This window comes from Hylobates moloch, unplaced genomic scaffold (genome assembly GCF_009828535.3).
Source record: "Hylobates moloch isolate HMO894 unplaced genomic scaffold, HMol_V3 SCAFFOLD_12, whole genome shotgun sequence".
NCBI lineage: Eukaryota > Metazoa > Chordata > Mammalia > Primates > Hylobatidae > Hylobates > Hylobates moloch.
In genome coordinates, this window is record NW_026652287.1 from 99,888,609 (window position 1) to 99,913,152 (window position 24,544).

The 24,544-nt window shown below is 39.3% G+C and overlaps 1 protein-coding gene across 6 annotated transcripts in view; it reads right to left on the reverse strand.

The window, feature by feature from the left end:
• Window positions 1-24,257, reverse strand: part of ANKS1B (ankyrin repeat and sterile alpha motif domain containing 1B) — a 1,246,961-nt gene extending 1,222,704 nt beyond the window's left edge. For 2 of the 6 annotated variants that reach the window (XM_032170979.2, XM_032170972.2), the window contains exon 1: window positions 23,612-24,256. In XM_032170979.2, the coding sequence (XP_032026870.1) occupies window positions 23,612-23,745 (134 nt within the window). In that variant the 5' untranslated portion in view covers window positions 23,746-24,256. Of the gene's footprint in view, window positions 1-23,611 lie in introns of all 6 variants that reach the window. The other 4 variants (XM_032170974.2, XM_032170969.2, XM_032170973.2 and 1 more) reach the window with 3 other exon arrangements.
• Window positions 24,258-24,544: the final 287 nt, after the last annotated feature.

Here is a 24,544-nt window from a genome sequence, read left to right on the forward strand (position 1 = left end):
GCAACTAACGAGCAAAATAACCAACTAACATCATAATGACAGGATCAGATTCACATATAACAATATTAACGTTAAATGTAAATGGGCTAAATGCTCCAATCAAAAGACACAGACTGGCAAACTGGATAAGGAGTCAGGACCCATCAGTGTGCTGTATTCAGGAAACCCATCTCACGTGCAGAGACACACATAGACTCCAAATAAAGGGATGGAGGAAGATCTATCAAGCAACTGGAAAACAAAAAAAGGCAGGGGTTGCAATCCTAGTCTCTGATAAAATAGACTTTAAACCAACAAAGATCAAAAGAGACAAAGAAGGCCATTACATAATGGTAACGGGATCAATTCAACAAGAAGAGCTAACTATCCTAAATATATATGCACCCAACACAGGAGCACCCAGATTCATAAAGCAAGTCCTCAGTGACCTACAAAGGGACTTAAACTCCCACACAATAATAATGGGAGATTTTAACACCCCACTGTCAGCATTAGACAGATCAACGAGACAGAAAGTTAACAAGGATATCCAGGAATTGAACTCAGCTCTACATAAAGTGGACCTAATAGACATCTACAGAACTCTCCACCCCAAGTCAACAGAATATACATTTTTTTCAGCACCACACCACACCTATTCCAAAATTGACCACATAGTTGGAAGTAAAGCTCTCCTCAGCAAATGTAAAAGAACAGAAATTATAACAAACTGTCTCTCAGACCACAGTGCAATCAAACTAGAACTCAGGATTAAAAAACTCACTCAAAACCGCTCAACTACATGGAAACTGAACAACCTGCTCCTGAATGACTATTGGATACATAATGAAATGAAGGCAGAAATAAAGATGTTCTTTGAAACCAACGAGAACAAAGACACAACATACCAGAATCTCTGGGACACATTCAAAGCAGTGTGTAGAGGGAAATTTATAGCACTAAATGCCCACAAGAGAAAGCAGGAAAGATCCAAAATTGACACCCTAACATCACAATTAAAAGAACTAGAAAAGCAAGAGCAAACACATTCAAAAGCTAGCAGAAGGCTAGAAATAACTAAGATCAGAGCAAAACTGAAGGAAATAGAGACACAAAAAACCCTTCAAAAAATTAATGAATCCAGGAGCTGGTTGTTTGAAAAGATCAACAAAATTGATGGACCGCTAGCAAGACTAATAAAGAAGAAAAGAGAGAAGAATCAAATAGATGCAATAAAAAACGAAAAAGGGGATATCACCACCGATCCCACAGAAATACAATCTACCATCAGAGAATACTACAAACAACTCTATGCAAATAAGCTAGAAAATCTAGAAGAAATGGATAAATTCCTCGACAAATACACCCTCCCAAGACTAAACCAGGAAGAAGTTGAATCTCTGAATAGACCAATAACAGGTTCTGAAATTGTGGCAATAATCAATAGCTTACCAACCAAAAAGAGTCCAGGACCTGATGGATTCACAGCTGAATTCTACCAGAGGTACAAGGAGGAACTGGTACCATTCCTTCTGAAACTATTCCAATCAATAGAAAAAGAGGGAATCCTCCCTAACACATTTTATGAAGCCAGCATCATCCTGATACCAAAACCTGGCAGAGACATAACCAAAAAAGAGAATTTCAGACCAATATCCTTGATGAACATTGATGCAAAAATCCTCAATAAAATACTGGCAAACCGAATCCAGCAGCACATCAAAAAGCTTATCCACCATGATCAAGTGGGCTTCATCCCTGGGATGCAAGGCTGGTTCAACATACGCAAATCAATAAATGTAATCCAGCATATAAACAGAACCAAAGACAAAAACCACATGATTATCTCAATAGATGCAGAAAAGGCCTTTGACAAAATTCAACAACCCTTCATGCTAAAAACTCTCAATAAATTAGGTATTGATGGGACGTATCTCAAAATAATAAGAGCTATCTATGACAAACCCACAGCCAATATCATACTGAATGGGCAAAAACTGGAAGCATTCCCTCTGAAAACTGGCACAAGACAGGGATGCCCTCTCTCACCGCTCCTATTCAACATAGTGCTGGAAGTTCTGGCCAGAGCAATCAGGCAGGAGAAGGAAATAAAGGGTATTCAACTAGGAAAAGAGGAAGTCAAATTGTCCCTGTTTGCAGATGACATGATTGTATATCTAGAAAACCCCATTGTCTCAGCCCAAAATCTCCTTAAGCTGATTAGCAACTTCAGCAAAGTCTCAGGATACAAAATTAATGTACAAAAATCACAAGCATTCTTGTACACCAATAACAGACAAACAGAGAGCCAAATCATGAGTGAACTCCCATTCACAATTGCTTCAAAGAGAATAAAATACCTAGGAATCCAACTTACAAGGGATGTGAAGGACCTCTTCAAGGAGAACTACAAACCATTGCTCAATGAAATCAAAGAGGATACAAACAAATGGAAGAACATTCCATGCTCATGGGTTGGAAGAATCAATATTGTGAAAATGGCCATACTGCCCAAGGTAATTTATAGATTCAATGCCATCCCCATCAAGCTACCAATGACTTTCTTCACAGAATTGGAAAAAACTACTTTAAAGTTCATATGGAACCAAAAAAGAGCCCGCATCACCAAGTCAATCCTAAGCCAAAAGAACAAAGCTGGAGGCATCACGCTACCTGACTTCAAACTATACTACAAGGCTACAGTAACCAAAACAGCATGGTACTGGCACCACAACAGAGACATAGATCAATGGAACAGAACAGAGCCCTCAGAAATGATGCCGCATGGCTACAACTATCTGATCTTTGACAAACCTGACAAAAACAAGAAATGGGGAAAGGATTCCCTATTTAATAAATGGTGCTGGGAAAACTGGCTAGCCATATGTAGAAAGCTGCAACTGGATCCCTTCCTTACACCTTATACAAAAATTAATTCAAGATGGATTAAAGACTTACATGTTAGACCTAAAACCATTAAAATCCTACAAGAAAACCTAGGCAATACCATTCAGGACATAGGCGTGGGCAAGGACTTCATGTCTAAAACACCAAAAGCAATGGCAACAAAAGCCAAAATCGACAAATGGGATCTCATTAAACTAAAGAGCTTCTGCACAGCAAAAGAAACTATCATCAGAGTGAACAGGCAACCTACAGAATGGGAGAAAATTTTTGCAACCTACTCATCTGACAAAGGGCTAATATCCAGAATCTACAATGAACTCAAACAAATTTACAAGAAAAAAACAAACAACCCCATCAAAAAGTGGGCAGAGGATATGAACGGACACTTCTCAAAAGAAGACATTTATGCAGCCGAAAAACACATGAAGAAATGCTCATCATCACTGGCCATCAGAGAAATGCAAATCAAAACCACAATGAGATACCATCTCACACCAGTTAGAATGGCCATCATTAAAAAATCAGGAAACAACAGGTGCTGGAGAGGATGTGGAGAAATAGGAACACTTTTACACTGTTGGTGGGACTGTAAACTAGTTCAACCATTGTGGAAGTCAGTGTGGCGATTCCTCAGGGATCTCGAACTAGAAATACCATTTGACCCAGCCATCCCATTACTGGGTATATACCCAAAGGACTATAAATCATGCTGCTATAAAGACACATGCACACGTATGTTTATTACGGCACTATTCACAATAGCAAAGAGTTGGAACCAACCCAAATGTCCAACAACGATAGACTGGATTAAGAAAATGTGGCACATATACACCATGGAATACTATGCAGCCATAAAAAATGATGAGTTCGTGTCCTTTGTAGGGACATGGATGAAACTGGAAAACATCATTCTCAGTAAACTATCGCAAGGACAAAAAACCAAACACCGCATGTTCTCACTCATAGGTGGGAATTGAACAATGAGAACTCATGGACACAGGAAGGGGAACATCACACTCCGGGGACTGTTGTGGGGTGGGGGGAGGGGGGAGGGACAGCATTAGGAGATACACCTAATGCTAAATGACGAGTTAATGGGTGCAGGAAATCAACATGGCACATGGATACATATGTAACAAACCTGCACATTGTCACATTGTGCACATGTACCCTAAAACCCTAAAGTATAATAAAAAAAAAAAAAAGAAAAGAAAAGTTTATTCCCCTGTAGATGCAGACCAGCACAGATAGTCAGATCCGAAAAGGGTGAAGAGGTGTCTCTGCAGAAGAACAGCCTAGTGTGGGGTGACAGAGCCTAAGAGGGAAAACGAGGACATTAACAGAAGGGAGAGGACAATAGTGGAGAGGAGACTGATAGCATATAAGATGACTTATCAAATAAGTATGTATACAAAGATAACAGAAGCCAGACTGGAGAAGGATGAAGGAAATTACAATAAACTCATATTTTTAATAACTATAGAGATGTAAATATGTGTACACAGTGATGTGAATATATTCACTCCCTGGCTGAGAGGATCTGGGAGATAAGACACTCCAAAAGCCATGAGCATAACAAATACCCAAATCTTAGCTTCTAACGGCCCACTTTCCAATAAAAGGAACCAGGCCACTTGGAGAAAAGGTTGATTCCAGGGCTAAGGCAGGAAAAGATGAGTCCTGGAACATTTTATGATGCCAAAAGCAAGGAAATGCTCAAAGAATGGCTCAAAAAAAAAGCCTAAAAGGGATCCTACTAAGTCTGAGATAATTTAAGCATCAAAATTAATAATGACAGCAATGCATTATAACCTAGGCAATAAAATAGCAAACCATGAGTCCACACTGATATAAATAAATGAATAAAAGAAAGTTTGATGAGGAATGGGATATCTGCATAAATGTACCTCTACGCAAAATAGTTATTAAAGGGAGAAAAAGGTAATTATATATATAGAAGTTTGACAACCACCATCATAAGCAAGTGATTAAAATGAACATTATCAGCAATGGGACAGATTAAATCCCATGCCACCTGACAGGATACAATGAAAACAACAGAGCATCCCTCTGTGGCATTCCCACCAAAGGTGCACAACCTGGGCCAGGCATGGTGGCTCACGCCAGTAATCCCAGCACTTTGGGAGGCCAGGGCGGGCAGATCACTTGAGGTCAGGAGTTTGAGACCAGCCTGGTCAACATGGCGAAACCCCATCTCTACTAAAAATACAAAAATTAGGCGCATATTTGTAGTCCCAGCTACTCAGGAGGCTGAGGCACAAGAATCGCTTGAACCCAGGAGGCAGAGGTTGCAGTGAGCCAAAATTGTGCCACTGTACTCCAGCCTGGGTAACAAAGTGAGACTGCATCTCCAAAAACAACCAAACATCAACAACAAAAAAAGTGTATAACCTGAATGTAATAATAAGAAAACAGCAGGTAAACCTAAAGTGAGGGACACCTTATAAAATAACTGGCTTATTGTCTTTGTGTCAAGATCACAAAAGTCAAAGAAAGACTGAGAAATTATTCACACTCAAGAAGACTAAGGAGGTATGACAACTAAATGCAGTACATGATTTTGAACTGGATCCCAATAAAGACACTATTGGGACAGTTGGCAAAGCTTGAATGGGATCTGAGGAATAAATGGCTGTAATGCAACAAAGTTAATTTTCTGATTTTAGTGACTGTATTGTGGTTATGTCGAAGAATGTCCTTGTCTGTAGGAAATACAAACGAAAGTATTCTGGAGTGGTTAGGTTGACAACTTACTTGCAAATGGTTCAGGGAAAAAAAAAAGGGTTATTTAAACTATATTTCCAGATTTTCCATAATATGTGATTATTTCAAAACAAATTTTAATTTTAAAAATAAAAATATTTGACAGTATGTAGTTCTACCTCCAAACATTAAAGAATTACCTGAACCTGACTCATGGTCGGATTTAGATCTGATGTGTAATGGGAGATGAGAGCCAAACGCTGACACCAGACTGCTCAAAAGAAAAGCTAAATTTGTGAGCTTTTGTGCCCTAGTAAAATTAGATACTACTGTATAGTTAGTTATTATCTCATGTAAATGATTTTTGTAAGGGCCTAGAGAGAAGAGTCTATTTTCCAGCCTCCAAAGCACCATCACCATACTAAATGCATAGTGTACACCTCAAAATATTTGCACACCATAAAAATATGTCTCAAAATATTTTAATGCTTTTAAAAAGGAGAAAATAGTAATGATAGGCTTACTAGGAACCCATTAATCTCATGGAATATAGCACAGCACATACAACTTCTGTGGAACACAATTTTTTTCTGTTCAAATTATCTTTGTGAGGAATGTACAAGATAGAAAACAAATACTAAATCTTTGGTGACCAGTACCACTCCTAAAAGCAAGAGGAAAAAAGCAATCCTCTGCCTCTGGGATCAGAGGAAGATTGGCCAAGTAGTATCACTCCCTATGGCCTGTCTCGGTGCCTATAGTTACACCATTAAAGATTTAGGTTAAGACAGTGTAGATAAACAAATGACTTATTATAATGCAAATATTCCAGAGTTTCCCATTCAATAAAAGATACTCATGAAATATATAATTATGATTTATAATTATGAATAATTTATTGAATATCTAAATTATTTATTGCATAGATATTAATGCTTAGTAATAACAATAAGCATTTTATTTTCTCCTGTGTAATAGGCACTGTGATAGATATTTTACATAAATTATCTTTAACCATTCCAACTCTACAAGATAGATGTCATCACCTCCACTTTATAAATAAGGAAACTGAAGCCCAAAGAAGTTAAATCACCTGCATAGTGCCAAATGTCCTTTCAATAGCAGAGTCTGCATTCAAACTCAAGACTCAGAATTTTTCCATTATGGTTTTCTTTTTTCTTTTCTTAAAGATTGGTCTTGCTGTGTTACTCAGGCTGGAGTGCAGTGGTGTAATCATAGTTCACAGCAGCCTCAAACTCCTGGACTCAAGCAATCCTCGCACCTCAGCCTCCCAAGTCACAGGGACTACAGGTACAAGTCACTCCATTACATTCTGCTTCTTCTTTCACTATGTAATTTACTATTCTGAAAAATAGTGCCGGGCGCAGTGGCTCACGCCTGTAATCCCAGCACTTTGGGAGGCTAAGGCGGGCAGATCACAAGGTCAGGAGATCGAGAACATCTTGGCCAACATGGTGAAACGCCATCTCTACTAAAAATACAAAAATTAGCTGGGCATGGTGGTGCGTGCCTGTAGTCCCAGCTACTCTGGAGGCTGAGGCAGGAAAATCGCTTGAACCTATGAGGCGGAGGTTGCAGTGAGCCAAGATCACACCACTGCACTCCAGCCTGGGCGACAAGGGTGAAACTCCGTCTCAAAAAAAAAAAAAAAGAAAAAGAAAAAAGAAAAATGGAGATCTATGGTATGAGGGAATAAAATGTCATATAGGAAAGCTTCTTATTGGTACAGGATAAAACTAAATTATGAGACTTCTGAGTTTTGGGTAGAAGAAGCCAAAGAATGCCTTAGAACCATGAAAGGAAGGACGGCTTAGCAAAGGGACATAAGGGCACAGGAAGAGGGGGTGAGAAAGGTCTAAGGACAAACTGCCTGGTTCCCCAGTTTTTCTACAAAGCCTAACACTGGAGTTGACAAAAGTCCCTGAATTAATAATGAGCTCAGTTAAAAACGACAGGCTCAGATTTATTGGCCTGAAAGAGATGGATCACAAATGAGGGCTGTGGGCTGGGCATGGTGGCTGACGCCTGTAATCCCAGCACTTTGGGAGGCCGAGACGGATGGATCACAAGGTCAGGAAATCGAGACCATCTGGCTAACACGGTGAAACCCTGTCTCTACTAAAAATACAAAAAAAATTAGCCGGGCGTGGTGGCGGGCGCCTATAGTCCCAGCTACTCGGAGAGGCTGAGGCAGGAGAATGGCGTGAACCCGGGAGGCGGAGCTCGCAGTGAGCCAAGATCGTGCCACTGCACTCCAGCCTGGGCGAAAGAGCGAGCCTCTATCTCAATAAATAAATAAACAAACAAACAAACAAATAAGGGCTGTGGTGAACACTGTACTTTCCTTCTTTGTGTGAAAGGAATGAGGACAAATAAATCCCACGTACATGGTTTCAATGTTAGTCCCTCCAAATCTCATACCGAAATGTGGTTCCCAGTGTTGGAGGTGGGGTCTGGTGGGAGGTGCTTGGATCATAGGAGTGGATCCCTCATGAACGGCTTAGCAGCATCCCCTTGGTGATGAGTGAGTTCTCCGAATTTACATGAAATCTGGTTGTTTAAAAGTGTGTGGCACCTCCCTGCTCTCTCTCTTGTTCCCGGTCTCACCATTTTATATACCGGCTCCCCTTTGCCTTCTGCCATGATTGGAAGCTTCCTGAGGCCTCACCTGAAGCAGATGCCAGCACCATGCTTCCAGTACAGCCTGCAGACCCCTAGCCAATTAAACCTCTTTTCTTTATAAATTATCCAACCTCAGGTATTTCTTTATAGCAACACAAGAACTGACACACTCGCCCATCTGGAAACATGGGATGGACAAGTTATTAAAATACCTTTGAAGATAACACAAGTTAGACAATATCAAGCACCTAAAAATTTGGGGGTAAAAAATTCCACACTGGGTTTTTGTGGGGGTTGCTTTGGTTCAGGTTTTTTCTTTTTGCCCAGGCTGGAGTACAGTGGCATGATCATAGCTCACTGTAGACTTGAACTCCTGGGCTCAAGCAATGCTTCTACCTCATCGCCCTGAGTAGCTAGGACTATAGGTATGCACTACCACACCCAGCTATTTTTATTTTTTTATTTTCTGTAGAAACAGGGTCTTATTATGTTGCCCAGCCTGGTCTTGAACTCCTCGGCTCAAGCAATCCTCCCGCCTCAGCCTCCCAAAGTGCTGAGATTACAGTTGTGAGCCAACACACCTGAACTAACACTGTATATAGTGAAAATAACTGAAAAGGGCATTACTTTTGAAATGTCTGTAGGTGACTTACTTTACCACTCAGTTCAGTTTACTGTTCGTGTGCTATCAAGAAACAAATTTAAAGCAAAATACTGCCAATGATATGAAACTGATAAGCACACAAAAATAATTGAGAACTACGTAGGAACTGAAATATATTACTATATAATTTTGTAGAAAATGTACTTTCCATTTGCATGTTGGAAATATATTGGTATATTCATATTTTAACATAGGATATGCATTGATCCCTATGGCACTAGGAAGCAATACAGCACACTTGAAAGATATCTGGAATCAGAAAAAGCTGAATTTGCTTCTTGAATCTGCATGAGTGCTGATTATAAAACTACTAACTTTGTAACTCTGGGCAAGTTATTCAATTTTTCTAACCTTTTCACCCATAAATAAAAATGTGGTTAATAATAAAGATATTGCAAGACTTGTAAAGATTGAAGAATATAATTTTATGTAAAAAAGTGGCCTGTGTGATGTTTATAACATTACTTATAATAATAAGAAAGTCAAAAATCATCCAAGTATCTATCATTAAGAAAATATTAAGTAACAATAGTATATACACCAGATTAGTGGTTCTCAAATTTTAGTGCACATAAGAATGTTCTAGGGGGTTGTAAAATGCATATTTCCAGGCCTTACACTTAGAAATTATTATACTCAGAATACTCAGAAATCCTGGGGTGGGATCAGGAAATAACACGTTTAACAACCAACCATAGGTACTTCTGATGGAGGACATCTATGAAAAGTATGCAGTAGATGGAATACGATGATGCCATTAAAAATAACTATGAAGACTTTGAAATAACATTGAAAAAGTGTATGATATACCCTTAAATGAAAAATTCAGGATCCAAACTTGTATGCTTTAGCTGATAACTACATTAAACATGCTTAAGAAAAAAGTTGTTTTTAGCAATAAGATTAAAGGTAATTTTTGATCTTTTACTCAAATTTTTAAATAGTCATGCTATTATTATAAATGAATCACTGACACATTAAAATTAAAAAAAAAAAACACATTGGATCCTCGTGGCCTTCAGGATTAGGCTCAAACTCCTTAGGGGGAACACACAAGGTCCTTCTATCTCCAGACTTAGCTCTTGCCCATGCTCCATATCAAACTACTTATAATACCCCAAGCTATATTCTACATTTTCACACACTATTATTGAATATACTGTTCCTTCTGCCTGAAATGCCCTTTCTCCAACTTGTCTGGAAAATTCCTATTCATCCCACAAGATTCAAGCACTCCCTCCGCTCTGCGGTTTCCCTGAATACTCCTCCAAGTCAAATTCTGGGTGCCTCCTTCTTGCTCCTAGTATTCCTACAGCATTGTTTGGTATTTCCATTGCTCCATATATCACTCTGTATTTTACCTTTTTGCTGATAGATCTATCCCATTATTCTGCAAGTACATGGGGTAGGTAGAGATGATCTCATTCAGTTTTAGAATCCAAAAAGTACTCAGCAAATACTTGTTAAAATAAGTAATGACCTTTTTTTTTGTTACTACTGTCCTTAGTTATCAGTTCTCTAAAAAATCCTGAGTGCCCTGCTGGTTAGTTGGATAATACTTGGCTCAATGATTAATGAGCTTTGTCTAATATATATATATACACACACACACACACACACACACACGTAGCATAAAACAAACCCATGAAAAATTTTTAAGAAATAGTTTAACCATTATTTGTAATTCTTCACGTTCTCTGCTTATGTCTTCAAAGTTTCTATCAACCTTCAGGATGACAGACCACTCTGGTCAATAGCCAAAGCAGGCTAACAGGAATAACTCTGCTCTAGGCTCCTCCATTGCTGGAGTTTACCCAGCCAAAGAACATCCCTGCAGAATTCTTGCTGCTTCCCCCAAACACACTCCCACTCACTGCCATCTCCACACTAGCAGTAAAATATCTATATAAAACAGAGATAATTCTGTAAGTAAATAGAGCAGTTTTTTAGTATATTCAAAACACTAGATACTATATTTAGAATATTTGTGTAATACATAAAACATTTCAAATGCAGATTACTAACTAGAGGTACCAAACAAGAACCTAAAGTGACTAATAGTAATTCAAGCCAAAAAAAAAAAAAGAAAAATCAATGTGGAAGAATACTAATTGAGATCCAGGTATCAGAACTTCAAATGCTTCCCCTGTACCGTAAAACATAAGTTTTAGGAATAACCTGGATGCTGAAGCCAACTTGCAACACAATTTTTTTAAAAAGAAAAATAAAATACATTTTTTAACATTTGAATCTCAAGCCACATTAGGCATTAAAGCCGTGATACAACTTTGTTCCATCTCTGTCACCTGTGATATAATAAATGTGTACAGAAATACTTTGTTTTAGTGCACACTTCATAGATACTGTACTTTTTTAAAAACTGAAGATTTATAGGAACCATGTGTCTAACAAGTCCATTTTTCCAATTAGGCCAATGTGCTCAGTTCATGTCTCTGTGTCACATTTTGGTAATTCTCACAATATTTCTAACTGTTTCATTATTTTTATATCTGTTATGATTATCTGTGAACTGAATAATGCTGTGTGTGTTCTCACCACTCCACCAACTGGCCATTCCATCTCTCTCCCTCTCCTCGGGCCTCCCTGTTCCCTCGGATACAACAATATTAAAATTAGGCCAATGAATAACCCACTGACCTATAAGTGTTCAAGTGAAAGGAAGAGTCACATGTTTCTCACTTTAAACGAAAAGCTAGAAACGAATAAACTTAGTGAGGAAAGCATGTTAAAAGTTGAGACAGACTGAAAGCTAGGCCTCTTACACCTAACAGTTAGCCAAGCTGCAAATGCAAAGGAAAAGTTCATGAAGTAAATGAAAAGTGCTACCCCAGTGAATACATGAATGATAAGAAAGCCAAGCTGGCTCACGCTTGTAATCCCAGCACTTTGGGAGGCCGAGGCGGGTGGATCACGAGGTCAGGAGATCGAGACCATGATGAAACCCCGTCTCTACTAAAAAAAAAAAAAAAAAGAAAGCCAAAGAGCCTTATTGCTGATATGGAGAAAGTTTGAGGGGTCTGGATAGAAGATCATAACAGCCACACAACATTCCCTTAAGGCAAAGCCTAATCCAGAGCAAGGCCCTAACTCTCTTCAATTCCATCAGAGTGGACAGAGCTGGGGTAGCTGCAGAAGAAAAATCTGAAGGTAGCAGAGGTTCAGGGGGCTTAAGGAAAAAAGCCATCTCCATAACATAAAATGGCAAGATGAAGTAGTTAAATGCTGATGCAGAAGCTGCAGCAAGTTATCCAGAAGATCTAGCTAAGATAATTGATAAAGGTGACTACACTAAACAACAAAATTTCAGTGTAGATGAAACAGCCTTCTATTGGAAGAAGATGCCATCTAGGACTTCCATAGCTAAAAAGAAATCACTGCCTGGCTTCAAAGCTTCAAAGGACAGGCTCTCTTGTTAGGGGTTAATGTAGCTGGTGACTTTAACTTGAAACCAATGCTTATTTACCATTCCAAAAATCCTAGGGCCCTTAAAAATGATGCTAAATCTACTGGGCCTGTGCTCTACAAGTGGCACAACAAAGCCTGGATGACAGCACATCTGTTTGTAGCATGGTTTACTGAATATTTTAAGCCCACTGTTGAGACCTACCACTCACACAAAAAAAGATTCCTTTCAAAATATTACGGCTCAGTGGCAGTGCACCTAGTCACACACGAGCTCTGATGGAGATGTACAAGAGACTAATGTTGTTTCCATGCCTGCTAACACAACATCCATTCTGTAGCCCAGAGATTGAGGAGTAATTTTGGCTTTCAAATCTTCTTATTTAAGAAATACATTTTGTAAGGTTATAGCTGCCATACCTAGTGGTAGCTATAGAACCACTAAGAACATTTGCGGGCCAGGTGCAGTGGCTCATGCCTGTAATCCCAACACTTTGGGAGGCCAAGGTGGGAGGATCACTTGAGCCCAGGAGTTCAAGACCAGTCTGGGCAACATAGGGAAACCCTGTCTCTACAAAAAATTTAAAAATTATCCAGGCTTGGTAGCACATGCCTGTGGTCCCAGCTACACAGGAGGCTGAAAGCAAAGAATCACTGAGTCTGGGAGATCAAGGCTGCAGTGAGCACAGTGATCATGCCACTGCACTCCAGGCCTGGGTGACAGAGTGAGACCCTATCACAAATAAATAAATAAAACATTTGTGGTTCATGGGAGGAGGCCAACATTAACAGGAGTTTTGGAAGAAGTTGATTCTAACTCTTATGACTGATTTTGAGGGATTCATGATTTCAGCGGAGGAAGGAACTGCAGATGTGGTGGAAATAGCAAGTGAAATAGAAGTGAAGCCTGAAAACTGGACTGACAACAATCTCATGATAAAATTTGAACAGATGAGGAGTTGCTTCTTATGGATGAGCAAAGAAAGTGGTCTCACGAGTGGAATCGACTCCTGGTGAAGACACTGTGAACACTGCTGAAACATCAACAAAGGATTTATAACATGACATAAATAAAGCAGCAGCACGGCTTGAGAGGAGTGACTCCAATGACTCCAATTTTGAAAGTTCTACCATGGGTAAAATGCTATCAAACAGCATCCCATGCTACGGAAACATCTTTTGTGAAAGGAACAGTCAACTAATGTGAAACTTCATTATTGTCTCATTTAAGAAATTGCCACAGCCATCCCAACCTTCGGCAATCACCATTCTAATCAGTCACCAGCCAACGGCATTGAGACAAGACCTTCTACCAGCAAAAGGATTACAACTTGCTGAAGGCGCAAGTGATCATTAGCATTTTTAGCAATGAAGTATTTTTTAATTACGTACATTGTTTTGTTAGACATAAGGCTGTTGCACACTTAACAGAGTACAGTATAGTGTAAACATAACTTTTATATGCACTGGAAAACCAAAAATTTTGTATGACTCACTTTATTGCAGTGGTCTGAAAACAAATCCACAATATGTCTGAGCTATGCCTGTACATCTAAGTAGTAACTTCTGATATAGGCAAATAATATATGTTTATATCTAAAATGGGTTTATATAATCCAATAAAAAATTCTAGAGACCAAATAAGTAGCAAAAAGAAAATACTTTTCTATCACCAGCCATATACTCTCTCATTTCTCATGTCTCCAGTCAAATCCCTTCCCCTTCAGCCTTTAAGAAGGAAGAATTAGCCAGGCATGGTGGTTCACATCTATAATCCCAGAACTTTGGGAGGCCAAGTCAGAAGGATGGCTTGATCCCAGGAGTTTGAGACCAACCCAGGAGTTCAAGAACAGCAAGGCAGGAGGATTGCTTGGGTCCTCAATAACAGATCCCAACAGAGAGGGTTTCCCTATGTTTCCCAAGTTGATCTTGAACTCCTGAGTTCAAGTGATCCTCCTACCTTGGCCTCCCAAAGAGCTGGGATTACGGGCATGAGCCACTGTGCCTGGCCCACAAATGTTCTTAATGGTGTCTAGCATAGTGATCCTTTCCAGAAGGTTTTCAATTTACTTTGCACAGATTCATCAGAAGAATCACTATGTATGGCAGGAGTTTAAGGAACAGTGAGGCTCTGCCCTTATTAAAAAAAATCAAAAAATTTGCTGGGCATGGTGGCACGTGCTGGTAGTCCCAGCTACTTGGGGTCTGAGGCATGAGGATCACTTGACCCTGGGGGGCAATGAGGCTGCAGTAAGCTGTGATTGCACCACAGCACCCCGGCCTGGGTGACAGAGTGAGAACTTATCTCCAAAAAAAAGGGAAGAATTACCACCTGTATCCAACATTCTCTCACGAGCCTGGCAAAATCCACTCCATTTGTTCTGCCAGAAGAGGTCGATGGCTTTACTATTTTGGCCCAATGTTTTGTTGCCTCTTCAAATGAAAATACGAAAAGAGCTGCTTCTTTCTAAAAGCTTTACCAATCAATTACAACTTCACTATGAATTAACTGTCAGGTCCCACAAACAATTTTTGGTGGTAAAGAAAGGAAAGAAAAGGCACTGGGTCCATGAGGTTAGAGGATAAATTAACATTGAGGTATAAGCATTCCCTTTCCTCTGCAGCCTCACCAGCATCTATTGTCTTTTGACTTTTAAATAACAGCCATTCTGACTAGTGTGAGATGCTATCTCAAGGTGGTTTTGATTTGCATTTCTCTGATAACTAGTGATGCTGAGCATTTTTTATATGTTTGTTGGTCACTTGTATGTCTTCTTTTGAGAAATGTCTGTTCATGTACTTTACTCATTTTTTAATAGAGTTACCTGTTTTTTGCTTGTTGACTTAAGTTCCCTATAGCTTCTGGATATTAGGCCTTTGTCAGATACATAGATTGCAAATATCTTCTCCCATTCTGTAGGTTGTCTGTCAGTGTGGAAAGTAGTACACAGATTTCTCAAAGAACTTAAAATTGCTACCATTCGACCCAGCAATCCCATTGCTGTGTACATACCCAAAAGAAAATAAATCATTCTACCAAAAAGACACATGCATTCATGTTCATTGCTGTGCTATGCACAGTTGCAAAGACATGCAATCAATCTAGATGCCCATCAATGGTAGACTGACTGGACAAGAAAATGTGGTACATATACACCATGGAATACTATGTAGCCATAAAAAAGAATGAATCCATGTCCTCTGCAGCAACATGGATGGAGCTGGAGGCCATAATCCCAGGAAAATTAACACAGGAACAGAAGACCAAATACCACATGTTCTCACTTATAAGTGGGAGCTAAATATAAAGCATATATGGACATAAATAAGGGAACAATAGACACAGTGGACTACTAGAGGGTGGAAGGGGGGTAGGTTAAAAAACAGCCTATTAGGTACTATGCTCACTACCTAGGTGATGGGATCCATGCTCCAAACCTCAGTGTCATGCAATATTTCCATGTAATTAATCTACATACATACTTCATGCATCTAAAATCTGTTGAAATTTTTTTTAAATATTGAGATAGGCTGGAATCTAGAGATGATGCCAGCTGGCACAAAAACTGGAGCCAGGGTGAACTTCTAGTAATTAGAAAAAACACTTTTTTTCTGAGATGTGATTGAGGAGGGTTAAAGGGAATGTGGTGTGGGAAATAGAAACAGGAAAGGAGGTTGGCTGTTTATGCTCACATCCATCAATCAAGATTTGATCCAATTTGATCAAAGAATGGTAACAAGTCTAAGCAGTTTGTTTCAGTTCAGTTAACTAGAAGTAATTAACCACTTCAAATAAAGCTACTCTCATAACACAATAGAATCCAAATAACTCTATTGCACAGCTTAATCAAAGTTCCATTTCACAACTAGATCCATGAAGACATGTCATTTAATAAGAAAGCATGATTCATAAGAATCAGATTCAGAGATGAACACTCTGGACAGTGCAGTAGAAGAAACAGAGTGTCTTAGTCTATTTTGTGTTCCTATAAGAGAGTACCTGAGACTGGGTAATTTACAAACAATGTATGTTTTTGTGATTCACATTTCTGGATGCTGGGAAGTAAAAGAGCATGGTACTAGCATTTGCTCAGCATTTGGTGAGGACCTTCTTATTGCATCACCCCATGGCAGAAGGCAGACGGGCCAGCAAGCATGGGCAACAGAAAGAGGAAATTGGGCTGAATTCATTATTTTGTGAGGAGCCTCCCATGATACCTAACCCACTCCCACAATAATGGCATTAATCCATTCATATGTGCAGAGCCCTCATGGCCTAATCACCTCTAAAAGATCTCACCTGTTTGTTTTTATTTTGAGTAGGGTCTCAATCTGTCACCTAGGCTGGAGTTCAGGGGCATGATCATTATTGCTCACTGCAGCCTCAAACTCCTGGGCTCAAGCAATCCTCCCCACCCAGCCTCTCAAGTAGTTGGGGCAACAGACGTGCAATGCCACACCTGGCTATTTTGTTTTGTTTTGTTTTGTTTTTTATAGAGACCGGGTCTCACTATGTTGCCTAGGCTATTCTTGAACCCCTGGCCTCAAGTGATACTCCCGCCTCAGCCGCCCAAAGCCTGCGATTACAGGTGTAGGCTACCATGTCCAAACAGATCCCATCTCTTCACACTGTCACAAGGACAAATAAATTTCAACATGAGTTTTGGAGACAACACTCAAATCACAGCACTGTGGAAAACAAAATTTATCCTTTGGCCATATTTTTTGATCCATCTTCAAAAATCAATTAAAAGCCTCATCCAGATTTAACACAAACGTAAAATGTATTTGATATCCTACTGACACCAAAGAAGAAAAGCAGACTCTTAAGAAAAGTTTCTAGATCTGTATTACACAAGAAAATTCAATGAGTTTTCAACTGGCATTGTGCCTCTGCCTGCCTGTATGGCTTACATAACCATGTCCTCACATGCATGAGAAAGAACTGGAAGATAGAAGAGTCTTCTTTGTAAATTCCTTTTTCAAATATAAAATATTCTCCCATATCAACATATGATGAGTAATAAAAACTCACTGTATTTTAATTAACTAATATCATTCTGCAATATGTCCAAAAAGGAAACTAAAGACACTCTAAAATGCATTAAGTGTTAAATATCTTCAGGTTCCATAGGTTGAAATTAGTCTTTTCTAATCTTTGTCTGGCATTATAGTCAGCTTCCATTTCTAGTTAAATACTCAGGAATAATGTTCTATCATAGGCTTCTGATAGAATTTTCCAAAATTACCTCAAAATTATTTCAGTACATAACTGAACTAATCAAATTGTTTACTGTCACCTGAAAGGTTAAGTTGCTAAAGTCAGTAGAGGCACTAATAAATATTATATGCTTCTGCCTTAATGTCAGTGAAGACTTGCATCAGCCTTTGTTATCTGTAAGAAATCGAGTCACACAAGAAACTGTGCAATGGATGGACAGGTTGAGTAGTAGTCACCGGCTGGCTGCCCTAGTTCACTGCTACATATCACCCTCAGTGTTTTGAAAAGGGAGCTGAAAACCCTGCTCAGTGGAGAAAGAGGTCAATACCAAAATTCACCCTCCTTTCTCCTTACTCCCCATCATGCAGCTGGCACTGTTCACTCTGGCAGATACAGCTCCCTGAACATAATGGTGCAATCACCACTTCAAACATCATTACTATCTAAAATAGATAACCCACTTGCAACTTGACTATTTTTATAGATATAACATTTTCATGGAGCTTAACTGCTCTATTTGTGATTTATTCCATTTAACCAATGCAGTTTCCCTGAAAGTGAGTTTCTTATATCGGAGTCCCAATAAAACCACAATTGCCCAAATAGTTGTGAAAACTACAGTACTTCCTAGTTGTCTGTTATCTCCTTGTACTCATCACCAAAATGTCATGAGCTGAATCCTAAATCTGAAAAATTATAAGCTCTCTGGTTTTTATGTTTTTGGTGACCAGAAGATTGTTTTGCTCCACTTATTATTGATCTGCTTTTTCACATGGGGATCTTAAGAACTGTATTATTTATTTCTGACAAGAGTTTACTAAATACACCTTAGATAAAACTCAACTCTTCGAGGCATTAAGAAAATCAAATAAATTGAGGCATTAATAAAGTTTTATCACTGTATTAAAACACAAATAATTCTCTATCCTATACTCAGCAAAAAATTAATTAAATATACATTTTAAATGGAAATTAGTTCTGTTTAGAATAAAAGGTAGTTGTGCCAAAGGAAGAGAGTTTTTTTTTTAAGATTTTGCAGCTGTCTCATAAAAGATATGTTAAATAAACTGAAATTTCACATAAAATGTGGAGGAAGAAAAGGAGGGAGGCAACTCAATTTTAGTGCTCTGATGAGCTCAGATTTCTTTAAGGATGAAAGGGGGTAGTAAGAGGTATAACTGCAAGCAAACACAAAAAAAGAAATACACACTTGTCCAGGAAAAACGCTAATGTCCTTTTTAGCTAAGTTTGAAAAAGAGAAAAGAGGTGTAATAGTTCACTGATTTAACCTTCAGTTCTGACAGAATAAAAGGAAAACTGTGGGTAGTTTTAAACCACAAGATAATTTTCTATGATATCTAACAATGCCAAGAATCTAATTCTTCCCAACTTTTATTTTGCTTCTATTTTCCCTGTTGAGAACCATTTTCAAATCAGAAGGGATAAACAAATAATTTCAGATTACTGAAGGTCCAAACAGAGACCATAAGGGACAGTAAGCTGCTTTAAATAAGTATGCATATCCAGACCCAGAAGAATTAGATGCAAGAGGGTAGAAGGAATTTTCACCAATACTAGGAATTACCAATGGCTCACTGCCAGAAACAAGCCATAATAAAGTAGACTGATTTTGATAGAATTTAAAGGATAGATCAAAGGAATGCCATACACTTTAAATACAGTGTGAATTTAGAAAGGCAGTAGATGAAATGCCTCACAATATTCTCACAGGAACAATGGAGAGAAACAGCTGATTGTCTACTACGTGACTTCAATCCTGGTAGAAATACCACGAGTAAAGACAGCTACTTTTAAATTTATACTAAGTTGAAGAGAGGTGCTTTGGGGATATAGCACAGTGTGTTGAATTTAGGTTATAGAAAACATGCTTATTAAATCTCTGGATGATACAGAAGAGAGAAGTTAATATGCTGAAAGACAGACTCAAGAGTCAGAAAGAAGACAAAAAAGAGTCAAAAAGATCTAGAGAAATTACAAATACAACCTAAAACAGATCAGATAAAATGGAACAGGAATAATTTAAGCTCAATCAACACTTTCAAAAGTACCAGAAAGGGGACCTGGCTTCACAACTCATTGAAAAAAAAAAATACCAGGAAATTTTAATTGACTATGGCTCAACATGAGCCAACAACATTACATGGCCCAGAAAATCTTGACCCTGTAGGTAGGTCTTAGATCAATAATAAAGAGATAATAATTTCATTGTATCATGTTTTAATAGCTATTTTATTTTAATTACATAATACATATTCATTACAGAACACTGAAAATAAAGCCCACCCACAATTCCACCACTCAAAGATGAATACTATCTTCATTTTGGCATCTTATCATTCCAGACTTCTTAAGCACATTATAAGTGTTCACACAAACTTATTTTTTCTTGCAAAAATAAGATCATACCATAAATGCTTCTTGTAACCTGTTGTCCTTGGTTTTTTTATTCAGCCATAATGTTCTACTCTGGTCAAAGGACATCTACTGCATTTTGTTAATTTCTAGTCACCATATTTTAAGAGGGTCATTGCAAAATTTGAGAATATGTAAAGAAGGAAGAGAGAGTAGTGAAAAGTATGAAAACTAAGTTCTTAACATCTATGCTGTCTTGCCATATAAAAGGTTAATAGAGATGATAGCTCTTCCATGAAAAATAAAGATTTATAAGAAAACAAAAATACATGCACCCAAAGAACTATCCTGGCAGATGAATTAGACTACTTTATATTGACCCATACAGCCAATCTACTACCAACTGCTGAAAGTCACAGGGAAGTGGATTTTAGCTCAATGAAAAGAAAAACTTTAAAATAATTACAGCTGTCAAAAATGGAATGGATCTAGTCATTGGAAGGTTTAACAGGGCTGGAATAACTAACAGGTAAGAAATGTTACAGAGAAAATTTCTGCACTAAGTGAGAAGTTGGAAGAAAGATCCCTCCCTATTTGAAGATTCTATGATTCTTATGGGAAATTTACTCCCAGTCCAATATGAAGCAAATCTTTAGTCATTAAGGCCTTAAAGAATAGAGTCAAGTGCTTTAGAGGTGCATGAAAAATATTAACACTAATGATGAACACCTATATGCTAAATGTTTTGCATTCATTACTTTATACTTCATTTAATCCTTATAACAATCTTACATGGTAGGTACTATTATTACTATTTCCACTCTGATAGAATAGTGAGGCTTAGAGAGGTTTTTTAATTTATTCAATGGCATTCTTACATTTGCTGAAAATTGCAGTGCCACCCAAAAGCATACCTGATTCCCCATTATATAGTTACTGTTGAAAGGATAATTTCTTATTATCAGTAGATAACAAGTAATCAGAAGCATCTTCAGAAAAGTTCTTGTCTAGTGAACCCTCAAAGGGCAGTTGTGAGATTTTTTTAATTAGAAAAAAATACCAAAATTTAAGGAATTTCAAATTATTCTTCATAGCAAAAAATGTTCAGATTGGACTTTCTAAATTGGCCACACACCTTTAAACTTTTGTGAATAAAACAGATTCAATGAATGAGACTTAAAATGTGGTAAAGCAAATCTGAATCACAGATTTTCAAATCTTTGCCATTATTAATTAAGTGACCATGGGCAAGTCCTTAATCTTATCTTTTTATTCCTTCATCTGTGAAATGAGAATGGACCTCCTAAGGCTGACACAAGAATTGAACGAGACGACACATGTAAGCACTTAGCACAGGGTCTGACACCATTATTACACAACCCAGGTAATAAAGCAAGCGGGGAAAAAGTGCCAAACATATTCTACAGTTCCTTCTAAAACATTAAGAAATTTCAAAGTGTCATTATGTTTGATAGGGGGACACATTTTCCATTATCCTGCCAATAAATTTCTGATGACAATCATTTTTGAAATCAAGTGACAACTAAATAAAATGTGCCTTCTTAGGAATGTCATTTTATGCAAATGATCGCCCAAAGAATACAATTTCAACTCTCATTTTCTTCAGACACTGTTTATTCAGTATAAGATGGATAAAAGCAAGTTTAAAGGTTATTGGTTTTGTCTGTGATTTTTACAACTTGGTTCGAAGTACTCTAATAAACACATATTGTTTACTTTTGTTTTTCTATGTGCAATCTTTGTTGTAGAGCTACTACTGCTACCTTTGACAACACCAGCAAAAGAGAAAACCTCTCACTCAAGATATACACTGTGGGTCACTATTTTGATACTTTAGTGTTCACTAACATTAAATACTTGGTGTTTTATCCCTAAAACTTGACATCTATTCTTTAAAATAAAAAAAAATCACAGCTTGGAAAGGAGTATTTAAAGGATGTTTGCTTTTGAGTTTTGTCACAGTGTTTTTAAAATATGATTTATCATAATAAAATTAAGTGAAGTTCTCACTGTTCTCAAAGAATTCCTCATGTTTTCCCAAAGAAATTGTTTATTTTAAGAAAACTCTTTCAGCATACCAGTTTCTAGACATAATCATTTTTATAACTGACGGATCCACTGGCAAACATTCTTATTTTACCTGTAACTTAAAACTGTAAAGAGATAAACTGCTTTTATATAAACTACATGTGACTACAGGCAATTATTAGAGCTGCAATCTGAAATATGCACACATTGTCTACCTGTGTTTGAAAGTGAAGATTACTTAACAAGGGAGTACACACAAGTCATCTCTATGAGATTGAAAAAATGTCCCATAAATATTCATTCTTCTGACATGAACTATCATTCCAATAAAATGTCACTGTCAACGAGTATACAGAATAACATATGGGGCTTTTTAAAATCCCATCAACTATTTTTCAACTCAATTTATTTCACTGTAATAGAAACTTTTCATTTTCCCTTTTAGCTAGTCCTATAATTAATTGCACTGTCTGACCACCACAACCTATGAGAACTTGTGTAAAGAACGCAATGTCATCACCCAAAAGTTTCTATTAAGCACTTGTCAAGGGTAGCATGGAACAGTTTTTAAAAAGCCAGGGAAATCACTTGGGCTTTTTAAAATTTTTACTACTATAGTTGGATTATCCAAGAGATGTTTTAAGGCGAAGATATGAATGACAATTGATGACTCCAAAAATATCCAGGATAAATTGGATAGCCACGATTTTAGAAACTAAAGAGCTTCCCTTGAATTTTATCTAGTGAACACTCTCCAGGCTTCCTCCCTCCCAGTTGATTTCATTTGTCCATCAATACAACTTTTAATAGTTTCTCAAGTATGCAAATCAACCCCGCTATTTCCAAGGTACTGCTGAATGAAGACCTTGACATTTTTTTAAAATGTCATCTTAGAAAGATTCTCCAAGCAATACCAGTCTCACCTACAACATCTTCACGTTATAAGGCCTCTACTGTACTCCATACACACTATCCCAATACCGACCTGGCATCCTTCATCCTGAGCTATAATAACCAAGTTTCACTCAGCTATGTCCAGGTAACTGAAAGTATTGCTGGGGCTGCCTAACCTGCCTCGTCAAGTTTTATACACACCCTGTACTGAAGACATCTCACCAGAAAGAAGGTTCACTCACTTCATTTTGTGGGATCATAACCCACCGCACAGCAAACGCCTTCTGCAAGAGAAGGTAGGAGCCACCGAAGGCTGTGGCTTTTGCAGGGTAATTGCATGCACGCAAGAGATTCTCTGCCAATTTCATTTAACTAGACAAAAAAGGCTGGGTTCAAAGCTGCAAATACATAATAAACGTTGACGGAAAGCGGGCGGAAGGTCGATTTTCTTCAAGCAACACTAGTACATGTACAAGTTCTGCACCAGGGCTCAGAGGAAAAGTAGCTTACTGACGCATTGATGGAAGGCTATTTTAAAATTACTCAAAGAATCTAAGGCATCAATCTGACTGGGAGGCTCATACCTCCTCTCCATACACGCAGTCTGTTTTCCTACCTAATTTAAGAATGAATCGCTGGCAGCCACCAGGTGCAATAACCGTGAGGAGGAGGACGTATATCCATCACAATGCATAATGAGGTGTGCCAACCCCGGAGCTGGTGCCCGTCCTTACCTTAGCAGATTAGACAGGGGCAAGGGTCCGGATCCACCGCCCAGGATCCCTCCTTTCCTGCCAGACAGGAGTTTCTCCACCAGAGCCACATTTCCAGTGCGAGCAGCTTCCAGCAGCTCCTGGTCCTTCCCCATAGTCTCTCACCGACTCCCCCACAGAGTCCTTGCCCCCCTCGGGTCCTCCTCCCCACCCACCCCCACTCCCCAAAATCTAGGGCCCTCCTCGCCCCACCCTAAAATAATGCAAGAGCTTCAGCACGGAGAGCTCCCTGCAGCCCCAGGCAGGGAGCACCACTCTCTCCTCCTCTTGGGGCGCAGCTTTTACAATGGGGATCAGACCATGTCTTGAAAGAGGGGCTGGCCGAGCTGGGAGCCGCGACGCGCCCCCACAGCCACTCCCCTGAATTCCCGAGGCCTCGTTCCCGCGGGTGGGGCGTGAGGGGGTGGGGACTCGGGGGTGCTTTTGAGGAGCGGGAGGAGGGTGGTGAGGACTGAGGTCGGAGGAGGAGGAGGAGGAGGCGGCAGAGAGAGTCCTCGCTGGAGCGGAAGCGCAGGGAACACCCGCGGTGGCAGCAGCGGCCAGCGCGCCCTCGCGTCCGACCCGGGCTCGCCTCGGCTTCTTCGGCGGTTACGCGGGGGCGGCGTCCGCGGCGGGGAGGAGCGCGGCGGCGGCGGCGGCTCGTGCGCCGTGGTCCGCGCCGAGGCAGGGCGGTGCGGGCGAGCCGCAGCGGGCGCGTGCCGAGGGCGGCGGCGGCGGCGAGGCCTGGCGCGCGGGGGGCGTGTGCGCGCGGGCAGGTGCGGCCCCTGGTGCGGCCCGAGTTGGGCGGCGGGCTGGCGGGGAAGGGCCGGGCCGGCTGAGGCGGGGCTTCGGCCCTGAGATTCTCTTCGTTCTCGTGGGCGGGGACCCTCCCTCCTCCACTCTCCTTGAAAGAGT